This window comes from Tachysurus fulvidraco, chromosome 4 (genome assembly GCF_022655615.1).
Source record: "Tachysurus fulvidraco isolate hzauxx_2018 chromosome 4, HZAU_PFXX_2.0, whole genome shotgun sequence".
Lineage (NCBI taxonomy): Eukaryota > Metazoa > Chordata > Actinopteri > Siluriformes > Bagridae > Tachysurus > Tachysurus fulvidraco.
Window position 1 is genome coordinate 27600066 of NC_062521.1, and position 15958 is coordinate 27616023.

At 36.6% G+C, this 15958-nt stretch overlaps 3 protein-coding genes across 4 annotated transcripts in view; all 3 read left to right on the top strand.

Annotated features, from left to right (window-relative positions):
* LOC113662712 (zinc finger protein 79-like) overlaps positions 1-2087 on the top strand; it is a 59956-nt gene extending 57869 nt beyond the window's left edge. The window contains exon 8 of one of the 2 annotated variants that reach the window (XM_047812540.1): positions 379-2087. In XM_047812540.1, coding sequence (XP_047668496.1) covers positions 379-1055 — 677 coding nt within the window. In that variant the 3' untranslated portion in view covers positions 1056-2087. Of the gene's footprint in view, positions 1-143 lie in introns of both variants that reach the window. The other variant, XM_027177799.2, reaches the window with a different exon arrangement.
* Positions 2088-4916: 2829 nt separating this feature from the next.
* On the top strand, positions 4917-5650 carry LOC125141053. The gene is made up of 2 exons (XM_047812594.1): positions 4917-5246; positions 5333-5650. The coding sequence occupies exons 1-2, from the start codon at positions 4917-4919 to the stop codon at positions 5648-5650; spliced, it is 648 nt and encodes a 215-aa protein (XP_047668550.1).
* Positions 5651-8979: 3329 nt separating this feature from the next.
* On the top strand, positions 8980-11911 carry LOC125138321 (zinc finger protein 239-like). Its single transcript, XM_027177796.2, has 3 exons — positions 8980-9055; positions 9504-9602; positions 10141-11911. Exon 3 carries the CDS (start codon positions 10201-10203, stop codon positions 11065-11067), a length of 867 nt encoding a protein of 288 aa, XP_027033597.2. The 5' UTR covers positions 8980-9055; positions 9504-9602; positions 10141-10200; the 3' UTR covers positions 11068-11911.
* The last annotated feature ends 4047 nt before the right edge of the window (positions 11912-15958 follow it).

Below are 15958 nucleotides of genomic sequence, written 5' to 3' on the forward strand. Positions count from 1 at the left end.
TAGATAGCACTAATCTCTTCAGCATGTTTTGGCCTTGTTTATTTACTTGCAACTTTTCAGTTTCTGTGATGATGAATAAAGCACATTATACTTGTTTAGCACCTAATAATCTAAAATCTTTTGTCTACTTTTCTGCCACACAGTGAAACATTGTCAACTGGCTGTCTTCACACAATAAATCACCACAGAGGGATTTGTACAGAATGGGCAAGAAAATAATTCACTACTGTTCACAGTGTGGGAAGAGTTTTGCCAAGCCGCATATTCTCAAACAACACATGTACATTCACACAGGAGAGAAACCATATTGCTGTTCACAATGTGGATGGAGTTTTAGACAACTAAGTCACTTAATCAGGCATAAGCTTGTTCACTCAGGAGTAAAGCCGTATCAGTGCTCACACTGTGGGAAGAGTTTTACACAAGCATGTAATTTAAAAAGTCACCAACTCATTCACACAGGAGAAAAGCCCTATCAATGCTCACAGTGTGAAAAGGGTTATAGAAATTCAAATGCCTTAAAAATCCATCAGCACATTCACACCGGACTGAAGCCATATGTTTGCTCACACTGTGGGAAGTGTTTTAGAAATTCAAAAGATATGAATACTCACGAACGTATTCACACAGGAGAGAAGATATATCAGTGCTCTCAGTGTAGGAAGAGATTTACACAATCAAGTAGTTTAAAAAAACACCAACAAATTCACACAGGAGAGAAGCCCCATCAATGCTCACAGTGTGGGAAGAGATTTACACAATCAAGTAGTTTAAAATACCACCAGCGCATTCACACAGGAGAGAAGCCGTATCAGTGCTCACAATGTGGGAAGAGTTTTAGAAATTCAAGTGTTTTAAAAAACCACCAACGCATTCACACAGGAGAGAAGCCGTATGTTTGCTCACACTGTGGGAAGAGTTTTAGAAATTCAAAAGATATGAAAACTCACAAACGCATTCACACAGGAGAGAAGCCGTATCAATGCTCACAATGTGGGAAGAGATTTACACAATTAAGTGGTTTGAAAGTTCACCAACGCATTCACACAGGTTGAAAACTCACCAAAGTATTCATCTGTATCACTACTTAAACTGTGGGAATAATAATAATAATAATAAAAACTCACCAGCACCTTCACACGAGTGAAACCATATTATGGTTTATATTGTGGAAAGAGTTTTACATAATAAACTGGTTTGAAAAGCCACCAATTTATTCATGATGGTGAGAAATGTATTGCTGATCACAGTGTTATTGCTTTAAAAAGTACATCATCCAAAATGCATTGCTTAATTAGCAGGTCAGAAGAAGGCGTCTTTGGTGTGGATGGCAGAAGCGGCTTCTGAAATTTTGAAGAACCTTTATACTGCTACATCTTTAGCTATCTGTGATTACAGTAAGCCTTTCCAAATGTATGTGTCAGATAAACAGGGGTTTTCTAATGCCATTATAATCTCTCGTGCATGTAAGATAGGCTATGATGTGATTCATTCTTTACCAGAGTTGACAATTAAGAGGGACCAGACAGTTAATCTGTCAGACAGGAGGATGACCATTTTGGATGGTGAGCAACTTGATTGTTAGTTTTCTTGTTAGTGGCCTAGAGGGAAATTTGGCTAATTATTTGATGAGTTGTCACCTTGTCATGAGGTAACAGGTTTTATTACTGTATAGTCGTTGAACCATGTTCAGTGCAATTGTTCAGTCACCACTTTGGTTCCACCTGGGCACAGAGAGGCTTTTATTTTATGTATTGGTTGTTCTGGTTTTGGTTGTTTTATTCTTTGTTTTGTTTTTTTGTTGTTGTTTTTTTTTTATTTATTTTTTTATTTGTTTGATGTCTGGGGCATGACTTGAACACCCCTGAATTTCATCATGGCATCGCATTTAAAGAAGGTGTGGAGGTTAAACAGGGGGCCACTAAGCCACTTCCTAGGCATTTACCAGATGCTCTCCAGTTTTGAGTTTTATTGTTTTCCTGACATTTTATTCTGTTACTCTTCACTCATTAGATCGCAAATATTATTGATTCTTGTTACTTGTTTTTCTGTTGGTAATGGCTGTAATAAAAAATTTTTTGACCTAATTCATTGTCCTCTGCTTTTATTGTCTGTAAAAAGATAAAATGATAAGGGTCATTGTCATAATTAACAAGATGTTTATTCCAGTGTAGCAGTGAGAAATAGTCCATCTGAGGCAGTCTATAATTACTTGTTGCATATTCGAGCCATGTGTGACATCAAGATTTTTGTTCTGGCACTAAGGTAGTTAAATGAACTTCCCCCGAGCCTCTGTCTTCCTGAAATTAACTTAAACTTGTGTTTATTTTTTCCTGTTTGTAATATGTATTTAAGAATGTTCTGTTTCCTCCCTATGTTTTAGACTGATGCTTTCCTTAGTCTGTGATCCTATTAAAATAGTTTTGTTAAATGTATAGTACAAAAGAGCGGACAGTACTTTTGTAAGTAGAAGAAACAATGCAGCATATGAGTTGGCTAAACATTTGTAGTTGTGTGAACTACAAATTCTCTGTTAGAATTCTCTGGTTCACTTGGTGAAGAAGCCTGATAAGTGCTGCTGCTGCTACCTCTGCTGATGTCATGGATGATGTTGCAAAAGAACCATGCAAAGACAGTTACTGAATAACAAATATCTTTGAAATTTAATCAGATGAACTGGGAGTATTTATACAAAAGATAGCTGTAATATTCAGTGGTATCTAATGATAAAAGATATCAGCAGAAACTGACATGGTGGTTGACATGCTTACTGTCAGTTTGGTAAGTTTATTAAAAAAAATGATTATCTAATTTATAGAAAAAGAAACTCCTGGAATGTACGTGTTTATCAAAACAGAACACAAAGAATATCTAGGACAAAACAAAGGATGAGATGGTCATAAGTTTTGGTCATAAACAAACTGTATTTTACACAGTGAGCCCAGGACAGAGAGTGCAAAAATATATTCAAAATATATCAATGCCCTTTTAGGTCCCAACCTCAAATACCAGTCATGCTTTAAGTCTGTGCAGCTGTGCATGTCACTGGAAGGAGAAAAGAAGACAAGGAAACATGGTGGTGGAATGAGGAAGTACAGGACAGCATTCAGAGGAAGAGACAAACTAACAAGAAATGGGTCGTAGAAAGGATGCAAAGAAAGTAGACAAGGTTATAAGGATTTACAGCACAGAGTAAAGAGGGATGTGTCAATGGCCAAACAGAAAACATGAGTTGTATGCCAGGCAGTGTCATCGCCAGAGAATAGAGAATGAGGGGGCCTCATGTTTAACTGGGGGGGCCTATCTCGTTCATATACTATTACTATTCTATATACTATTAAACTTCAATAAACATAAAAATAAAATATTAAACGTGTCACTCACTGTAAACTATAATTTATCATGACTCTAAAGTGCAAGACTCGCGAAAACACACGCAAATTAGCCACCAGCATATAACCAAACGTACTAAAACAAAAAGGCATCTTTCCTTTTTAAGAGCTGCAGGCGACAAGAGGAGGAATTACATTTTTGAAGAACAAGGTCCATCAAAGAATGGCGAAATTTTTTTCGCAAGATCCCGCTCATATGCAAGACACACGAGTTCAGACTTACGAGTGTGGCTTATTGCTCGTCTGTGGTCCGTAACTATAGCGTCAGTCACAATGTTGCTCATGACAGCAATCACTTCATTTTGGATTTCATGGCTTGTGTAGGTGGCATTTTTTGGAATTGTTTTAACAATTTGTGCCAGCTGAGGGTCTTTCTGAATGCTGAACTCCAGTAAGGGGTAAATGATTAGACACTAGGAATTCCACATCAATAAGAGCAGAAATGTAGTATCGATTTCTCTGTATTTGATCTGAATTCAGTAGTGTTGAGATTTCTTTATCCTTTTCTGTCCGACTTACTTTTTCTCTCCACATACTGTAACAAGTTAAATGTTCTTTGAATGTTTCATGTCTGTTGAACCCTTTATTTGTTTCCATGGTGTGTTTCCAGTCATGGAAGCCTTTGGTTATAAAAGCCAAGTCAAGTCTAGTCCCCTGGCCGATTTGCACTGCAGTTTGGGCGGAAATTTTCTGCAGGGGTAGCAAAAGCTGCATCCGCCTTTACTGAATACTCAAGCCAGTCTCTTTTCTGAAACCACGCCTGCAAAATGACCTCTTTTTAGTACCAAACAGGCGTGTAGGATACGTACTTAGAACGACTTGCATAGGTCCATCTATCCCCAAATCATTCCGGTTGGAACCAGTAGCTCTGCCTTCGCCGAGTCCTATTACTGGGGCGTCGACATTCTCATCAGCGGTGTTAGTCATACTTGAACTGAGCCGTTGAACCATTTTCTTATATTCATTGTTAAAGATTTTTTGAATTAAAACAATGTTTTAGTAGATGTTTTCAGACGAACTTCGCAAACTTTAGAATAACGATTTCACTGACCATTTAGCCTACTGATTTACGTTACTAACGAAGTGGCAGCATGAATGTAATTGGCTGACTACGTTAGCACTGCATTATGGGTTAGTACAATTATTATTTTTTTAAATTAACTTTTACTCTTTATTCTTTAACCAGTTTAACCATTCATGGTATAATAAAAGTAATTTGTAAAACATTTTTTTAAATTATTAAGTTCATTATTATTTTGAGAAGTGAGGGGGCACAGTGACTCAAGTGGCCAGACATGCCCTCCAGAGCCCGCTCGTGGTGCCGACACTGATGCCAGGTTAGACACGAGTGAAGGTGAGAAGGAAAGATTTTATGGGAAGGATGTATAACAGATGAGGTTGATTAAAGATAGAGATGAAAAGGTGCTGACATGCAAGAAGAGTGTAGAGAGAAGATGGGATGAGTATTTTGAGGAACTGATGAATGAGGAAAATAAGAGGGGGAAAGGGCAGAAAAGGTGAATTATGGTAGAGCAAGAAATAGCAAAGATTAGAAAGGATAAGGTGAGGAAGGCTCTGAGGAGAATCAAAAGTGAAAAGGCCGTTAGGCCAGATGACATACCTGTGGACATGTGGAAGGGTCCAGGAGCAACAGCAGTGGAGTTTCTATCTAGATTGTTCAGCAGGATTTTAGCGAGTGAAAAGATGCCTGAGGAATGGAGGAGAAGTGCTCTATTTCAGATCTTTAAGAATAAGGGTGATGTGCAGAGTTGTAGCAACGACAGGGGCATAAAGATGATGATCCACACAATGAAGCTATGGGAAAAAGTAGTGGAGGTTAGGCTAATAAAGGAAGTGGATATCTGTGAGCAGCAGTATGGCTTCATGCCCAGATAGAGCCCAATTGATGCAGTTTTTTGCTCTGACATTGTTAATGGGAGAAGTACAGAGATGGGCAGAAGGAGCTGCACTGTGTCTTTGTGGGTTTAGAGAAAGCATATGACAGGGTGCTGAGAGAGCAGCTATGGTACTGTTTGAGGATGTTTGGAGTGGCAGAGAAGTACATCAGAATAGCTCAGGATATGTATGAGAGGAGTATGACAGCAATGAGATGTACTGTAGGTCAGACAAAGGATGCCATGGTGGAGAATCGGCTTCAAGGATCGGCTCTACGTCCCTACTTGATTGTTGCTTTGCTGGACAGGTTGACAGATGAAGTCAGAGAGGAATATCCATGGACAATGATGTTTAGGGTTTAAGGTTATTTAGCATGCGGCGCGGCAGTAGCACGCAGCGGCCTCTCCGGATTCAATACAGTGCTATTTACGTTCGTAACTTTATGTCTGCACTGTTTTTTTGTCCTGCACTGTCTTTTGTCCTGCACTGTCTTGCTTGTCTTGTCCTGCACTGTTTGCACCAGGTTGCACAGTTGCACTTTATGTGGCTAAGACTACTTACATGTCCTTAGCCCTATCTTTGATTTATGTAGCACCTTGATCCTGGAGAAACGTTGTCTCATTTCACTGTGTACTGCAACAGCTATATATGGTTGAAATGACAATAAAAGCTTCTTGACTTGACTTGACTTGTTTGTGGATGACATTGTGATCTCTAGTGAGAATAGAGAGCAGGTGGAAGAACACCTGGAGAGCTGGAGGTCTGCTATGTAAAGAAGAGGAATGAAAGTCAAGTCAAGAAGCTTTTATTGTCATTTCAACCATATATAGCTGTTGCAGTACACAGTGAAATGAGACAACGTTTCTCCAGGATCAGGGTGCTACATAAAACAAAGACAGGGCTAAGACTTAGTAAGTAAGTAGTCCTAGCCACATAAAATGCAACTGTGCAACCTGGTGCAAACAGTGAAAGACAAGACAGACAAGACAGTGCAGGACAAGACAGACAAGGCCGTGCAGGACAAAAGACTGTGCAGACAAAAAGTTACAAGACAATACACAAAATACAAAAAAAGACAATACACAAAAGACAGTAAACAGAAACAGTGCCGACTAGTGTAAATACTATATGTTTAGACAATATTGCTTGCAGTAATATTAGAATGAACACAGTTTCTTAGCAGCAGGTCCCTTAGATAGTGTATAAGGTTGTGTAAAAACAGCAACGACTGAAATATTTTACAGTATGTGCCAAATGACAGAAATGTTATACAGAGTGTGCAACGAGTAAAAAAGTAAAAAAATAAAAAGTGTGCAAAACAGCATGTAAACAGTTTGTTGAATGTAAGCAGCATGTAATCAAGTTGATGGTTGTATATTAGACGTGTGTATTTGGTGTAGGTCAGTGCAGTCCATACAGGTGATGTGCGTGTGTATGTTGTGCTCAGTACAGTTCAGTTCAGTTATTGAGAAGTCTGATGGCTTGTGGGAAGAAACTGTTACACAGTCTGGTCGTGAGGGCCTGGATGTTTCGGTACCTTTTTCCAGACGGCAGGAGGGTGAAGAGTGTTTGTGAGGAGATCAGTTAGGGTGGGGTCAGACGTTCTTCCAAGTTCTCTGGAGATCAGAGCAGTTGTCGTTCTTGGAAGTGAAGCTTGCTGGAACTTCTTTGAAGGAAGATGGAGTCGTCTCCAGGCTGTTCCGAAAGTCTGACCATGGATTGGTGGTGTTTGTGACAATTTAAAGGTAGAGAACTCCACTCATCTTTGGGGAGATAGCCAATACTATGGCCTGAGATTTCGGAGGGAAAAACTCCCTTTGTTTCAGGTGTCTGTGGGCGTGGTTTAGCTATCAAACTTTTAGATGACTTTAAAGTTTTATCCAAGGTGTATTAAGACGGTATGGCGCCTTTCGTGCTAATTGGGGACATAGACTGCTGCCCCCGGCCCCGGATAAGTGGTAGAAGATGGATGGATGGATGGATGGATGGATGGATGGATGGATGGATAATAATAATAATAATAATAATAATAATAATAATAATAATAATAATAATAATAATAATAATAACTCAATTTCTAACTTTACATTTTTTTCTGTTTCTATACTTCTATAAAGCTGCTATGAAACAATATCAATTGTTAAATGCAATAAACAAATAAATTGAATGGAAACAAAAAATAAACAAGAAATGTGCTTGAAGTTAACTAAATACTATTAGTACTAATAATAAATCTAAAGTTTCACTGATATGAGCACCTAATTGTTCTATCAAGAGTGTCCAGTATTGTTTCAGTGGATAATCTGAACTGTAGATGACGGTCATGCACATATATGATATGTACCTTCTAACTGCTGATATGATAAATCAGTAAACACTGTTAGGTTCTTATGACAGGACTCATATGCTCATATTGAACATTCAACAGAAACTTACCACTGTTCTATAAATGTTTAATTATTTATATACAAACTATCCACTGTAACCAAGATCATCTGATTTTGGTCACTATCAAGAGCAGCATAATTTAGGACAACTTAGAACACTTGTACTTCTTAATGTAAAATCTTAATTACGTTTAGTGAAACTTTTAAAGAAATTAATTTACTAGTGGTGAATTTACATATACATCTGAAATAATGTCCTATTAAAACAATGGCAAAGTTTGCTCCTTTTATATGCGTTAAATTTTACAGAATTTTCTCAGTTGTAGTTGGCTGTATTCTGCCATAAATCTGTGTTGTGGTTTAGGCTTACTAGTTTTTCTGTATAATCCTGCTTCATTTCATGACCGCATATTTTTGTATTAAATATATTAGATATAACAGAATAATCAAATATATTGTTCTCTATACCCTGATATGGGAACAATCTATCCAGGCCTTTCACATATCTTTAACTGACCTGATGGTTCTGTTCGTTCACATGCCACGACCCAGACTCAGATGATAAGGTGATAATAGTTGGCTAATGGCTGTGAAAAGGCCTGTTGTTGGACTGTGTTTTTGTCCTCGGTTGTACATAAAGGAGACTCCTAATGTTAAGTAACTTGTAATTTTAATTTAGGTCCATACTGAGAAGACTGCTGTGAAATTATTGTGATTTAAGAATAACGTCACTTCAAGTTTTCTTTCATTTAATCAATTAATCAATTAACCAATCAATTAATCAATTAATTAGTCACGTAGCTAGTTAACTATATAACTTAATCAGTCAGATAATTAATTATCTGAGTAATCGATAGTAATTATTAATGTAATTATTAATGTAATTAATTAATGTGGTTTTGCAGTTAATTAATTAATTGTTTTTTGGTTTCCTGAAAAATGCATTATACAAACAAGTTGAATTGAAAGAAACAGGTAAACTTAGCATAGTCGATAGGAAATGTTGTGTTTTTATATTCCTTAAAAATATTAAGTATGATGTTACTTTTAAATATTACATTTGCAACAGTAGTCTTCATGCTGAAGGTAGACTATTTTTTTGTTTGACAGTGTAGCCGGTTGACTGGGAAATGCGAGTTTAAAGATTTTTTTATTTGTAATGAATAAATAATTAATTTAGTTAATAGGTTAACGTTATCAAAACTTGTCAAATGTAATTTTTTCACTTAACTAAAGCTTATATTCACTGCTTTATGATTCTTGTTAGAAGTTCATATAAATTGTTGCAGGTGGGACTTTAATCAGTGGTGCACCGCGGGTATATATGTAATCACTACAAGCAGACTTGCTCAGTAGCATCGTGTGTGCAGACGGAGACTGGTGATTTTATTCTCTTTATATATATATATATAAAATATGGTTTAAAGTACAAATAATGTGATGTTTTATACTTTATTTTAGAAATTTATTCATACAATGCAAATGTCAAATTAAACCATTTTATTTTCATTAAATGTTACAGTACTTTCTCAGCTGTAATTCTGCAATACATATGTTGTGTATTAGACTAGTTTGTCCTAATGTGAAACGCTGATGTAGCAGAATTTTCGCATGAATCTTATACACTTAGTTACATATAAGATTCTTAATATTTTGTTCTCCATACACTGATATAAGAACAATCTCCTCCAGTCACTTTGCATATCTTTAATAGACCAGATAGTTATAGACGTTTACCTGCCACACCCCAGACTCGGATGATAAAGGTGCTAATAGTTGACTAATGGCTGTGAAATGGCCTGTTGTTGGACTGTGTCTTTGTCCTCAGGTGTACTTAAAGGGGACACCCTGACATTTTAGTTGAGGTCCTCACTGAGAAGGCTGCTGAGAAATTACTGGGATTTAAGAAAAAGATCACTTCAACTTGGTAAGTTCTTTCTTTCTTTCTTTAAATAAATCAAATAAAAATGCATTTAATTTTGATATTCTCTAAACATTACTGTGATGTTGCAGTTCCTTAGACTTTGGTGTTTATTTAATCATCATTACTTTCAAATAGATTTTCACCAATAGTCTTTTATGCTGAAGGTCGGTGGGTTATATTTATAGTTTGGCAGCATATGTGTTTAGTTATGGAATGGTTCTGTTGTATAGAAAAATTAATCCTATCTTGCCTAATATTGCTAAAGAACAAAGTTAGATTTTACCGGTCAAGCCACTAAATGACCAGAAACCATGCAGCGTAACCTTAAAACTTTTTGTCCAGGACACTTGGCAGCTCTATTTTTGCTGTCTATTTAACTGAACATGAATAGCATTCTAGATATCACTAATCTCTTCAGCATGAGTTTTGGCCTTGTTTATTTACTTGTGACTTTTCAGTTTCTGTGAAGATGAATAAAGCACATGATAGTTGTTTAGCACCTAATAATCGAAGATGTTTTGTCTACTGTTCTGCTACACAGTGAAACATCGTCATCTGGCTGTCTTCACGCAATAAATCACCACAGGGGGATTTGTGCAGAATGGGCAAGAAAACAATTCACTACTGCTCACAGTGTGGGAAGAGTTTTACCAAACCAAATCATCTCAAACAGCACATGTACATTCACACAGGAGAGAAACCATATTGCTGTTCACAATGTGGACAGAGTTTTAGACAACTAAGTAACTTAAACAGACATAAACTTCTTCACTCAGGAGTAAAGTCGTATCAGTGCTCAGAGTGTGAAAAAAGTTTTGCTTGCAGTTGGAATCTCAAAAAACATGAGCGCATTCACACAGGAGAAAAGCCTTATTGCTGCTCACACTGTGGGAAGGGTTTTGCCACGCCATATATTCTCAAACAACACATGTACATTCACACAGGAAAGAAACCCTATCATTGCTCAGAGTGTGGGAAGAGCTTTATACAGTTGGGTGATTTAAAAACCCACCAACGCATTCACACAGGAGAGAAACCATATTGCTGTGTACAATGTGGATGTAGTTTTAGCCAAATAAGTAACTTAAACAGACATACGCTTGTTCATTCAGGAGTAAAGCCGTATCAGTGTTCAGAGTGTGAGAAGAGTTTTACACAATTAAGTAGTTTCAAAATCCACCAGCGCATTCACACAGGAGAGAAGCCCTATCAATGCTCACAGTGTGGGAAGAGATTTATACAATCAGGTTATTTACAAACCCACCAACGCATTCACACAGGAGAGAAGCCATATCACTGCTTACACTGTGGGAAGAGTTTTACGAATTCAAGTAATTTAATAAAACACCAGCGCATTCACACAGGAGAGAAACCATATCAGTGCTTACAGTGTGAGAAGAGATTTACAAATTTACGTGGTTTGAAAACTCACCAACGCATTCATACAGGAGAGAAGCCATATAATTGAAATGTTGAAGGACATTTATGCTGCTACAACTTTAGCTAGCTGTGATTACAGTAAGCCTATTCAATTGTATGTGTCAGATGAACAGGGGTTTTCTAATGACATTTTATCTCAGTAATGGAGTTGCAGCCAATAATCTCTCATGTGTGTAAGATAGGCTATGATGTGATACTTTCTTTACCAGAGTTGACAATAAGAGGGACCAGACAGTTAATCTGTCAGACAGGAAGATGACCATTATGGATGGTGAGCAACATGATTGTTAGATAACTTCTACTAGCACTGAGTGCATGGCAGGATTTGGAAAGCCAACTGCTAGCACACACAGATATAACTTTTTTTTTTTTTTTTTTTTTTAAATGGTCATCCTTCGTGGCCTAGAGGGAAATTTGGCTGGTTACACAGTTGTCACCTTGTAATGAGGTAACAGGTTTTGTTACTGTATAGCCAATGAATCATGTTCAGTGTAAATGTTCAGTCACCACTTTGGTTCCACTTGGGCACAGAGGCCTTTATTTTATGGATTGGTTGTTCTGGATTTGGTTGTTTTTTATTATTATTTTTTTTTACTATTATTATTTTGTTTGTCTGGTTGGCTGGGGCGAGACTTGAACACTCCTGAATTTCACAGTGGCATCACATTTAAGCAAGTTGTGGTGGTTAAACAGGGGGCTGTAAAGACCCGTCTTAGGAAGTTAGCAGATGCTCTCTAGATTTGTGTTTTGCTCTGTTTTCCTGACATTTTTCTTCTGTTAATACTCTTCACTCATTAGATCGCAAATATTATTGATTCTTTTTACTTGTTTTTCTGTTGTTTATGGCTGTAATAAAATATTTTTTGAGCTAATGCATTGTCATCTCCTTTTATTGTCTATTTTATCTAGCAGATAAAATGACTAGGGTGATTGTCTTAATTAACCAGAAGTTTAATCCAGTGTAGCAGTGACAAATAATCCATCTGAGGCAGTCTGTAATTTCTACTTGTTGCATATTTGAGCCATGTGTGACATCAAGATTTTTGTTCTGGCACTAAGGTAGTGAAATGAACTTCCCCTGAGCTTCTGTCTTCCTGAAATTACCTTAAACTTGTGTTTATTTTTTCTTGTTTAATATGTATTTAAGAATGTTCTATGTTTCCTCACTATGTTTTAGACTGATGCTTTCTTTAGTCTGTGACCTATTGAAATAGTTTTGAAGAATTCAGTGATTCAAAGCTTCTGCCAAATGCCATAAATTTAAACTTGAATTGTGAAGCAAAAATCACAATTGTTAAATGTACTGTAAAAAAGAGCATTTTTGTAAGTAGAAGAAACAATGCAGCATATGAGTTGGCTAAACAAGCAGCACTGGGGCATTCAAACATATTTGTAGTTGTGTGAACCTGTTAGAATTCTCTGGTTCACTTGGTGAAGAAGCCTGATAAGTGCTGCTGCTGCTACCTCTGCTGATGTCATGGATGATGTTGCAAAAGAACCGTGCAAAGACAATGACTGAATAACAAATATCTTTGAAATTTAATCTGATGAACAGGGAGTATTTCTAGAAAAGATGCGTGTAATATTCAGTGATATCTAATGACAAACAAGATTTCAGCAGAAACTGACATGGTGGTTAACATGCTTATTGTCTGTTTGGTAAGTTTATTACAAAATGTATGTGTTTGGTACCTGTTTATCAAAACAGAACAGAAAGAATTTCTAGGACCAAACAAAAGATGAGATGGTCATAAGATTTGGTCATAAACATACTGTATGTTACACAGTCAGCCCAGGAAAGAGAGTGCAAAAATCTATTCAAAATATATCAATGCCCTCTTAGGTCCGAACATCAAATACCAGTCACCCTTTAAGTCTGTGCAGCTGTGCATGTCAGAGTTCAGAGGGTGGTCTTCTCTAACAAAAAGCATGACTTCATCTTCCTGAGTAGAACTGCCATGAATATGTTAAACAGGGCACCAACAGATCACCCAGCTTCTCACATATTTTGAATGATATTGGTGGTGATGTGAACATTATTAGAAATAAAGAAACAGAATGAGGTGTTAAACATCTTACAGAAACCACCACTCTGCAGTCAAGATGTTCTATTTTAAATAACTACATCTCTCATAGCCTTTAATTCACCCTTGACAAACTGCAGAGCTTGTTCAGTATCATTCACTATGGACAAGAACATATATGTCAAAATATTTATTTTAATAAGTGTGGCTGAGGTGTCTCCTCCAAGGACCATGAACCACAGCATATAGTGAAGTCCAGGGGTCAGCAAAGGTATACCTGGAAAAATATGACGAAACATATCACCTGCTATAGGGATGAAACACAGGAGACTCTCAGTTGGGATTTTCCCAAGGGTTAGGTATGTACAGAGACAGTAGGGACAACAACAACTTGATAGCAGCACCCAGTCCAATTACAATGTACAATGTATACAGTAGGTTTTACTACCGCATACCCACAAAACAGTGTTGGTTTAGGACAAACATGTACTACAGTATGATGAGACCATCAGTAGATGGGGTAAAACATCATTAATAAAAGAGAAAGTTTCCGAGGCCTCTTCCAAAGCTATCACATTCACGTGAATCTTGCACTCAGAACTGCTGAAGGAAAACTGATCACTACCATTAGAACAGAGACAAGTGTCACCAATTTTTTAGAACAATTAAAACCTGAGAATTGTTCACTAAAAAAAAAAATCAGTTTAAGGGCTGCACTCTCCTCAGGGTCACCATGACATGAAGTAACTATATACTGATTCACTATGCTGATTTAGCTTTTGGTGTTCACTATTAAAATTGGACATGCACATCGAACACCGGTTTCTGATCCTATCATTGGGCTGCTACAGCTGACTGCTGCTGTTCGTTCAGGACATGACATGGCCAAACCAGAGCCTGGCTCCAATCTAAATGCTTGGTTTTAAAGCAGACAACATGCCCTTGTTAAACCAACAAGTTCAGTCACTTGAGCTGAAAGAAAAAGAATCCAGTCAGCTTTAGGTACATCATTACGCAAAGAAAAGACTGATTGTCCACATACAGTGGTATTATCAATGGGTTTAGAACATGGGCCCTCTATGAATATGTGGATACTGTCCTCCAATTGGTCGATAGAAGTTATAACATTCAAATGATCAGGTAACATAGTTTATGTTATAACGATTTAATGTGATAAGGTACAGTATGTGGTTCCTCTGTTAGCTGCACCTGTATAAAATTAAAGGTAATTGACTACATATATACAGTATATGGTCAGAAGAATGTGAACCCCTGATCAAACTAATATGTGGTTCTTCTCACAAGCTAGTTCCACAAAGATAGAAGCACACAATTATAGAGAATGTATTTTTATGCTGTAACATTACAACTTTCTTTTAGTAGAACAGAAGATGTAGAATCTTTGTGGTTAAAATGTTAGACTACTGGTCAGATGGATGTGAGTTTAAATTCCTGGGCCCTTGAGCAAGGTCTCAAACTGCTCACTTGTGTAAATTATATAAATGTAATGTCTGACTCAACCTTGTCAACATTCAGCATCTCTGTCTGACCTCACTAATGCTCTTGTAGCTGAGAGCCACACTCTAAAGAACACTGGAGGTTATTATAACGGCAAATGAAGATTCCGTGTACAAAGTCCGAAACATGTTCAGCAAGCTGAATTTAGTGTTCTGATCTGGTGTCCACAAACTTTTGGTCATATGTTTGCAACTGTCCTAGCCACACAGTGCACAGACTTTATGTATCTAGGGCTAACTTACTAAGTCTTAGCCCTGTCTTTGTTTTATGTAACACCATGATCCTGGAGAAACGTTGTCTCGTTTCACTGTGTACTGTAACAGCTATATATGGTTTAAATGACAATAAACTTTTCTTCCTTTGACTTGACTTGACTTCTGTGCACATGATCATAACATATTTATTATGAACTAGCACCTCAGAGGGACAGTTCTGGTTGGCTGTTTTTGGGACAACGACAGAGATTAAGATGCTCTGGACATGTACAGTGGAGGGAGAGTGGTTATAATGGTAGAATGATGTTGGATATGGATCTTAATAATAATAATAATAATAATGATAATAATAACAATAATAATAATAATAATAATAATAATAATAATAATTAACTTTTAAACTTAAAATTTTTATTCTGTTTCTATACTTTTATAAAGCTGTGATGAACCAATATAAATTGTTAAATGCGCTAAAGAAATATACTGAATTGAAAAAAATAAAAATAAACAAGAAATGTGCTTGAAGTTAACTAAATGCTATTAGTACTACTAATAAATCTAAAGTTGACCTCACCTAATTTAGTTATATTTTCAGATATTTATCACAAATTAGTATTGGAGGAGGTCATGGAAGATGCATTTGACATTCAAACAAGCTGTTTAAAATATCTGTCTTCAATGTTTTATTTTAGGGTTTTATGGGACATTTATGTGCCAGATGGTGATCACAATATTGTTTCAGTGGATAATCTGAACTGTAGATGAGTGTCATGTACATATATGATATGTACCTTCTAACTGCTGATATGATAAATCAGTAAACACTGTTAGGTTCTTATGACAGGACTCATATGCTCATATTGAACATTCAAATGAAACTTACAACTGTTCTATTAATGTTTAATTATTTATATACAAACTATCCACTGTAACTAAGATCATCTGATTTTGGTCACTATCAAGAGCAGCATTTATAATTTAGGACAATTTAGAACACTTGTACTTCATAATGTAAAACCTTAATGATGCTTTTTGAAACTTTTAAAGAAATGTATTTACTAGGGATGAATTTAGATATACATCTGAAATAATGTCCTATTAACACAATGGCAAAGTTTGCTCCTTTTAAATGCATTAAATTTTACAGAATTTTCTCAGTTGT

What these genes read in the sequence shown, in the direction of transcription:
- LOC125138321 (XM_027177796.2), top strand. Translation starts at nt 10,201, where the DNA reads ATGGGCAAGAAAACAATTCACTACTGCTCACAGTGTGGGAAGAGTTTT.
- LOC125141053 (XM_047812594.1), top strand. Translation starts at nt 4,917, where the DNA reads ATGGTAGAGCAAGAAATAGCAAAGATTAGAAAGGATAAGGTGAGGAAG. An exon ending in AGGTTAGGCTAATAAAGGAA is followed by an intron (nt 5,247 to 5,332) that starts GTGGATATCTGT and finishes TGTTAATGGGAG; the next exon opens with AAGTACAGAGATGGGCAGAA.